At 40.4% G+C, this 8,518-nt stretch overlaps 1 protein-coding gene across 1 annotated transcript; it reads right to left on the reverse strand.

Annotated features, from left to right (window-relative positions):
• Positions 1–763: 763 nt before the first annotated feature.
• LOC147613808 (uncharacterized) lies at positions 764–2,336 on the reverse strand. The gene is made up of 2 exons (XM_086781226.1): positions 1,786–2,336; positions 764–1,037 (listed from the first exon to the last, which is right to left on the reverse strand). The coding sequence occupies exons 1-2, from the start codon at positions 2,334–2,336 to the stop codon at positions 917–919; spliced, it is 672 nt and encodes a 223-aa protein (XP_086637352.1). The 3' UTR covers positions 764–916.
• Positions 2,337–8,518: the final 6,182 nt, after the last annotated feature.

Consider the following 8,518-nt stretch of genomic DNA (forward strand, 5'->3'; position numbering starts at 1 on the left):
AAGTTCATCTTTGGCTGGTGCTCACCAATAGAGACCAGACTAGGAGCATTTTCCATGCTCTTGAAGGCATAAGATTGGAGCCTAAGTTGTGCAGCATGGGAAACCAGCGCTCACATCTCCCCATTGTCATGGGTTTTTTGATAGGAGTAGGATTTAGTATCATGGGATCATATGTGAATCAATGCTGCTAGGGTGTCCTGAGGGCATTTTACACGTCAGGTTCATTAAATATTACATTGGGTTTGGCCTAGAAACTCATTTTGTAAGAGTAGAAAGACTAAGGTTGAATATAGAAAGGGAAATAAAATAGATGGTCTTAAGGGTATAGTTGATAAATGAAGACAACCTAGAGGAAAATACTATTTTTTCTCATGTTGTGCATGGGAGAAGGGAAAATATGCAAGGGAAACAGCAAGCACACTAGGCATCACAGTGGGAAAACTGCTATATGACCTGATACAGCAAACTGCTGATGCAATTACCCTTAACATGTCGTAACAGGAGATGGGCTTGCCTGAGACCCAACTTTCTATCACAAAAATCCATTGCTTTCTTTGCATTAGAGCTGGGCATTACAGACCTTGATCTGAGCTTGGCCCAAAAGGCTCTGTGAAAACGTCCCGATCCTTACAGTTTCTATCTATTAATCAAGCCTCTTGCTCATAGATCATAAGACTGTGAAATAGCTAGTCAACCCATCCTCATAACAACATAAAAACTTCATATTTTTAGTGCCTTAACAAACAAGAGTGCTTACATTTCGACGACGCTTTCACCACCACCACATACATCGGTGCATTATTGGGAGGCAGCTGGAGAAGGAGAGGATATAGCTTGTTATTGAAATGGTTTTTTGCACATACATAAAGATCATCCTCAATGCCGACCTATTCCTTCAATTTTTCTGTCAGCATTTTCAAATCGTGTCCTTTGAAAATGAACTCTGACTCAAACTCATCAGGAATTTCAAAGTCATCATCTGCAATTGTGTAATGGATAATCCGCCCGTCAAGCTTAGGCTTCGGAGAAGGTGAGTGCTATCATCATTTGGCCATCTATTAGCAGGACTGATAAAACAGTAACTCGCTCAGTATCAAAATTCTTCACAATGAATGCACTTATTACATGTGCACAACTCTATGTGTGTGTGTGTGCATGGCAAGGTCTAAAATTTAGCTCTACTGCTGGTCTAGGCTGAATTCTACTTCTTTCTTAGTGCATCTTCTCTCTCTCTTGTTTGCTCCAAAAAGTCTTTGAAGAATATATGTGAAATGGGGATTTAAGTAACCTTATATAAGAGATATCCTTGCCCAATACTCCAGTCAGGTATCCTTTTGCAAGCCCGAAACTCGTGATATCAAGTCTATGAGGGTCTACTCACAAAGCTTCAAATCATCAACTCCCTCATAGATAGCATAGACTACGTGCTATGACAGGCCCACTCACGTCAACAGCACCCAGGATAGGTGTAGGTTCATACATAAAGATATGTCACCATAGTAGACAAATCTTCACTTTTATACACACAAAGATATAGCTATGTTATGTGTGTGTGTGTGTGCATGCGCACACGTATGTGTATATGTGTGGGCGCGCACACACATATATGAAAATGCATATGTACATGTGTGACTGTCCACTCATTCAGTATAAAAATCTCTTCACCATACAAGTTTGGAGCCTACTCTTCCGAACCTTATTCTCTTCCTTCAATGTCCTTAACTACTTTGTCTACAACCCTTGTATAATCAAAAAGTAAACACCTACAGATACAACAACACGAACCTCGTTGAATGAAGCGTTGCTGTGGGGAATGAAGACTTGTGTGTAAATGAAGCATTGCTAGAAAAAGAAGTATTGTTGGAAAATCCCTCGCCATCAGAGAATCCATTTCCCACAGGCTCTACCTCCCACAGCACCCAATCTTGTGTTGCCGATCTCTGTGGGATATCATGTGTTATTGAGTTTCTCCAAGGGGGTATGGTGCCATTGGCTCGAAGATAGTTCCCAGCACGAGTTCTAAGCTTGACAGAGAAACCTTCCCTGATAGGCTCCCATATGACAGACGACTCTGAGTCTACTAGCTTCATTTGCAATACTTTTTTGCCAGTCATACCTAGCAAGAAGGGTATGTTTGTTGCAGTCAAGTAGCAGTCATAGCAGCTTTTCAATTTGACTACAGATTTATCATCATCATCATACTCCACACTCCACAGTGCATTCGACTTTGAACCATCCTTGCTCTGTGACACCGTGCACTCATCATCATCTGCACAAAGGTATTTCCGATGGCAGTTTCTCAATCGTACTGTGTTAGATTTCTCAAAGAAGTCCATCCTGCAAAGAACCCAACATCCAAGGCTGTCATTGAGCAATACAAAATGACTTATGAAAGTTTATTATATGCATCTATGTGCATCACCCATGATGCCTTTACAAATATTTTACACATCATGACTGTATATGCATTAAAATGGTGACTGCCCAGCACCCAGTGGTGAGGTTGATGCTCCCAGGGCAGAGCCCAAAAATCAAAACTCTTCTAACCTACCACTGTGGTGCACTCTATGTCTATATGTAAGTACACATGTATATATGTTTGCATATATGTAAGTATAATGCATCCATCAATGAGTGGATGTATGTGTGAATACTGCATGCATGAATGGATGTAGCATGTGTACGTAGACCAACCAGTCCATGTCCCAACCCACCACACCGATACCAAGCAGCCCAACCCCAATGCCACCTGAACCCACAACCCACCAATTCCACCCAAACCTTCATCAATAACAACGTCTTTCATCCATCATGGTAGCTGACCCCAACTATGACTTTGTAGCCCAGTAAATCAGCGATGAGTACACCACACTTGGCTAGACCAGTAGATCTTCAAGTACACCAAATTTTCCATGCATGTTGCCCACAGTAGTTCCAAGCACACATCATTTTCCACGAGCCCCTGACCCGCAATCTCATCATGAAATTTCTTGCCCTGTCAGCTTCTCCCAAAAAAACTATGAGAAAACTACAAAGCTCAATTTCTCATCACATCCAAATAAACTGAACTGGAGTGACTACATGCATTGGGAACACAAAAAAAATTTGGTTTCATCTGGAGAGATGCCCTCACATTACATCCATTGGAAACAACCCAGAGCTTCCGCAACCAGCCCTTGCTTTGCATATCCTCCTATGAGTGCATTCAGGAAAATGTGTTTGAAAAGATGTCTTGGGTTTGCATCAATGCTCTGAAAAGAGCTTGTCTAAGATCATCAATCCATTGACTACAATAAAATGAACGAGAGCGTAAACATCGTCGAAAGAGCTTGTCTCTCAACAACAAAGCTAGTGTGGAATTTCATAGCAGACATACAATCAATATGACATATTTTACGTATGGTTGACATCCAAATTGTGAAGCAGACAACACCAACAACTCTCATGCCTGTCAAAATAAAATTGGGCAACAGCTGCAACACAAATAAAAACATATGCATGCACATAAGAATTAACAAGGAATCAATAAAAGACATGCACATGCTTTTTAGTAACCTATTCTTGGATTAAACACCTACTCATCATACACGCATATCATTGAACTTCATATAATGTCCTTGACTAGAGCTGCTCAAATGTATATTATAATCAAGCTACCCACATTATAGAAGGGATATACATGACATTTAACAAAAATCTACAATATGTTTAAGTGTTTGTGATTCTTTCTTTAGCCGCTATTGTAGGTCCCATTGCCTGCTGTTCTGCTGCCAAAATGGATTGCCTTAGGAATGAATTGGATCTGCAAAACAATCTGATAGCAATCAAAAGAGAAATTTTGTATAAGTGAGCTAAAGATGTTCCTCTATTCTTTTGAATTAAAGCAATAACTAAGACTTACTTTCTCTCACAAAAACTGTCCTTGAATATATGCTTAGACATGTCGTCATACATAGTCATGCATACCACGGCTACAAAAAGCATGAGTCTACATAAGTCATAGTCGCTAAGTCTTTCAGCCCGCACCCAAAAAACTTCAGCCCCACCAAAATTCAGCCCATGTCAAATCAGCTTCTTGCCTCCCTATGTGTTTGATGACCTGTTGCCTATAATCAAAATGAAAATGAGAAAAATGATGCAAAAATCTGATATAACATGACTTAAAAATACAATTAAATGCTTCAACACTTACGTGAATCACATGAAAAACTAACCTGAAGTATTTACAAAATCATTAAAAAGCTTGTAGTCATTTTGATGTAGTTCATATTTATCAGTTGCTGTATTGTATGTTAAATGTGCCAATGCAATAACTGACTCTATATCGACCATGTTCAAGTCCATCAAGTCATAAGTAAATGTTCGACGCCCTTTCACCTTTTGATACCAACCAAGCTGAATCTCTACCCCTTGAGGCAGGTTCGTCAAGTCAAAACCTCGATTATAATCCACATACCTGCCACCTACCTTCTTTCTCATCTTTTGAACTCTTCCAAGGTACCAAGTGCTATGAAGTGTGTCCATCTTCTTCACATTTGTAGCTTTTCCAATTCTCTTTGACCTTTTTTGTCCCTCTCCATGTGTCACATCATGGAAATAAATTGCACAATCAGACCCTATTTCAAAAAAATTGCCATTACTAGATGACGCTTCTTTTTCCTTGTGGCTGAAATACACTCCTTGCTTCACCCTAGTCAACCTATCCTTTGACAATGTAGAGTTTCCATTGAGTTGGCTTACCAAAGTAGATTTGAAGATGAATTTGCCATCAACCTCTACCACCGATGAGATACTCTTCTTCTCAGCTTCATTGCTTGCCTCATCAAGAAGCCCATTGATCTCATGTCGAATCTCACTCAAAGATATGACCTCGTCATCTTCATTGCTCTCGTTGCCAATGGGGCTATTATCACCACATGGCTCCGCAAAGTCATCATGCTCATCTGCCCCTCCCATTTCAGTATCTAGCTTTGACCACATTGATTCTGTATCTAACCAAGGCTCTTTCCACCATTTAAGACCCTCACTTGTGCAACGTTTGAGGCCCAATGTCTCACATAAAGTTTTTGCCTGCTTCAATCCCTCTTTTAATGCATCTATCATCTTTGTATCAGAGGAAACACTTTCGTAGTTCCCAAGATCTGCTTCCAAAACACCTTCATGCTTGTTCAAGTCCTTCCAAATGTGTTCTTGTTTCTTATGGGCCCTTGAAAAAGTCACCCCATTTGAGCTATACTCATGCATGGCAACGTGATTCAAACTACCAACACAATGCAAAAGATCTCCAAAATCAAACGCTCTTTCCTGCCCAACCATACCGCCAATCTTGCTGAAATAGATCTCCACTGCATCAGATCCTGTGAGATGTAGAGGACATTTGAAATTTGGATAGAACTCCCGAAACATCTTTATAAGTAGAACAACAAAATGGCAAGAAAGTTGGATGTCTATGTATGCCTCTTTGCTAATAAAGTTTTCCTTTAGTTTGTATGTAGGATGGTGATGTAGCCATAATCTCCACAGCTTGAAGAAGAAGACCACTTTAGCTGCAAGCACCACACGCTGTCCCAAGTCTAAATATGGTGATAAGAATATGTCTATGTAGTCAGCAACAACCTACAAATATGCCTTGGTCCCTTGCATGCTCCTCTCTTTCTTTCGCATTTCCCTCATACATTTTTGCACTTGTCTAGAGACAATCCTTTGTGCTGCCCCCGAGTTTTGACGATCATTTCGTTGTATGTCCCCATCTCGCAACCTGTGCTGATCAACAGAGAAAGTGTTGTAGACCATAGCAACGTGATTGAGTGTAATCCACACACGCCCAACTGCAAGCTGTCGGGTAGGACTGTCAAGAGGACTCACAAGCTTCTTTCCACAATGGACAAAATCTTGATCATGTAAACCATACACATCTCCTCTCACAAATATTCCTTTCAACTTCCATCCAGGCCAATCAATGAAAAATTGCCTATCTTTCTTTCCTAGGTAGTCTTCAACCATGAGCTTTCGACGTCTACTGTCACCATCTGATGCATGCCCAATTATTGGACCTATCACGTCTTTGAACTTTGCATTCCACATCCGCTCCACAAGCATCCATTGGGTTCTGATGAAATCACTATCAAAGCGGTTGCATGTGCAATGCACAACTAGAGCCAATCTTGGAGGACTCTCATGAAGAGGGTTGACAATGAGGAGCCTTTCATAGTGTCCCACCACGTGGTTTTGGAAGGCATCTACTATTGTCTCATATCCTTGTGCTCCATCTCCAACGATGATGGCATCATCTGAAGAGCATTGATGATCCTCTCCTTCTCTTCCACAAAACCCAATCAGAGCATCATCTTTTGCATTCCATCTACATAAAGAGAAAGATTTGCTTTCATATTTTTATTTCAGCCCGCTTCATGCACAAAGAACTTTATATTTACAATCAAAGAAAGGAAGAGATATTGAAAAAAGCTTACCTAATGCGCCGCTTGATAGTTGTCTCATCTTCAACAATGATAATTGGCACTCGTGATGTTATTCCATGTTTTCTCTTTACTTCAACATATATCTTCTCAATTGCATCAAAGATATATTCATGCTCCCCTGATTGACAGTAAGTTGATTTTCTTCGATGTCTCCTAGTGGTTGACATGGATGGGCCTCCAAGGTTTACACTCAAAAAATCATGTAAGCGTGGCCCACCCCATAGCTTCACGACTTCAAAAATGGTCTTTGTTGATTCTATGAATCTTTGACCCTTTTCAGATCTTAATGCATTCTTTGCAATGTCTTAAAGAAAGTCCCATAAAGCTGATTTGGCTCCAAATTTACCTTGCCTGCAAGCCTCAATGATGTTATTGCAAAATCGCCTCACATCCTTTCTATTAATGCTTTCATAGTTGGCCTCTTTCAAGGATCTGATTCTCACGAAAAGCACCACAATCTTTGCCTTCAGCCACCATAAATTTCTACCTGCTTCTCGTAATTTTTTCTTGGTCCCAATTGAGACACTTTTCAGCTCTTCAATTCCAAGGTAATCTAGCCGCATTCCTTTGCCCGTTTGCCTTTCTCCTCTCTTCTCAATGGAAATACTCTCCCGATACACTCTCATGCAAAAATCACCACATGATGGAATTGTCTTGCAATGCTTGCATGTAAAACTTTGAAAAGGCATTCCAATGCTTGAGATACGAAGGCAATGTATATGCCTAAAGCATCCATCTACCATGTACTCCATATCTCCATCATGCAAAGATGCTTTTGTATATGGCTCACAAAACCACTCTCGTCCCATCTTTGGATCTTGTAGGAGAGGTTTTATATCAACCTCACGACCACTAACATGAATTGTATGCTGCCATAATCCCCAACACAAGATAGTAAGATTGGATGAAGGCAAGCATGATGTACCTATGGGGATAGAAGGTGCTTTTGAACGCTCTTTTGTTGATGTGAGAAAAGCACCCAAGGTTTGTTGGCGTGGATCTTTGTCAAAATGCTTTTTAGGTCGCCCACAAGATCCAGTCAAGAGTGAAGAAGACTGATGTGGTGTGGTCTTACTCCATGCAATGGTGTGAGACTTTCCATTAATATGTTCCATTAGAATTGTTGGCAAATCTGAACCACGAGGACATAAGTGCAGCCACTTCCCATCATACTTACACACCACTCTGACAGTGCTTCTATCTTTGTAATCATGCAAGGTGGCTTCAACCAACTGAAAATCAGCCCCTACATGAAGAAACAAGATCTTGAGAGAAGAAAAAAAAAGAAAAATCAGCTCAAAATTAACACTAAAAAGAACAAGCAAAAATCCTTTAAAAAAAACCAATACAAGGGGCTGAAATTAGTGTCTTGCATGAGCTTAACAAAGGTGTTACATAAAGAAGATAATAGTTTGGTTGCAAAGAATTAAGAAATAAGTTGATGCTTACCTTCATGAGTGTTATTGAAATTATTCATCTCCTCGATAGCCGCCAAAATTGCCACCGCATCATCACAATCATCTTCTTTGTCCTTTGTACTACTTCCTTGAGTGTCTATTGCATCGATCTTTAGCCCTCGATTGGAAAGGTACCGTTTTGTATGGGATTGTCCTTGAAGAATGTGAAATCTTAAGAAGTTTGATAAGCATGAGTATGCGGTCTGCTTGCCTCCAGTCATTCCCGATCCATAAAAGCTTTTACATTCATCACACCAAATTCGAATCAAAGGCTTGTCATTGACATCTTCGGTTGTAAGCTGAAAATTGTCATCTCTAGGTGGATTTCTGTTCCTCAAATTCTTACGAGTCTTGTCACATTGGACCTCCCAAAGGTCAAGAGTTTCTTTTGGTAGTAAAGAACTCTTGAGCATGTTGACCTTGCTACCATGAACATTCTCACCCTCTTCCCTTGCATTCATGTCACTAGTTTCTAAGGCAACATTTAAGCTTCTACAAATGCGCTTTGTGGGCCCGCCACCATCAGCCATGCTTAAACACCTCTTTATGCCAACACTTTTGTTGCTCTCCACTTGCCAACGC

This window comes from Cibotium barometz, chromosome 43 (genome assembly GCF_041138505.1).
Source record: "Cibotium barometz isolate CiBa-2024 chromosome 43, ASM4113850v1, whole genome shotgun sequence".
NCBI classification, from domain to species: Eukaryota; Viridiplantae; Streptophyta; class Polypodiopsida; order Cyatheales; family Cibotiaceae; genus Cibotium; species Cibotium barometz.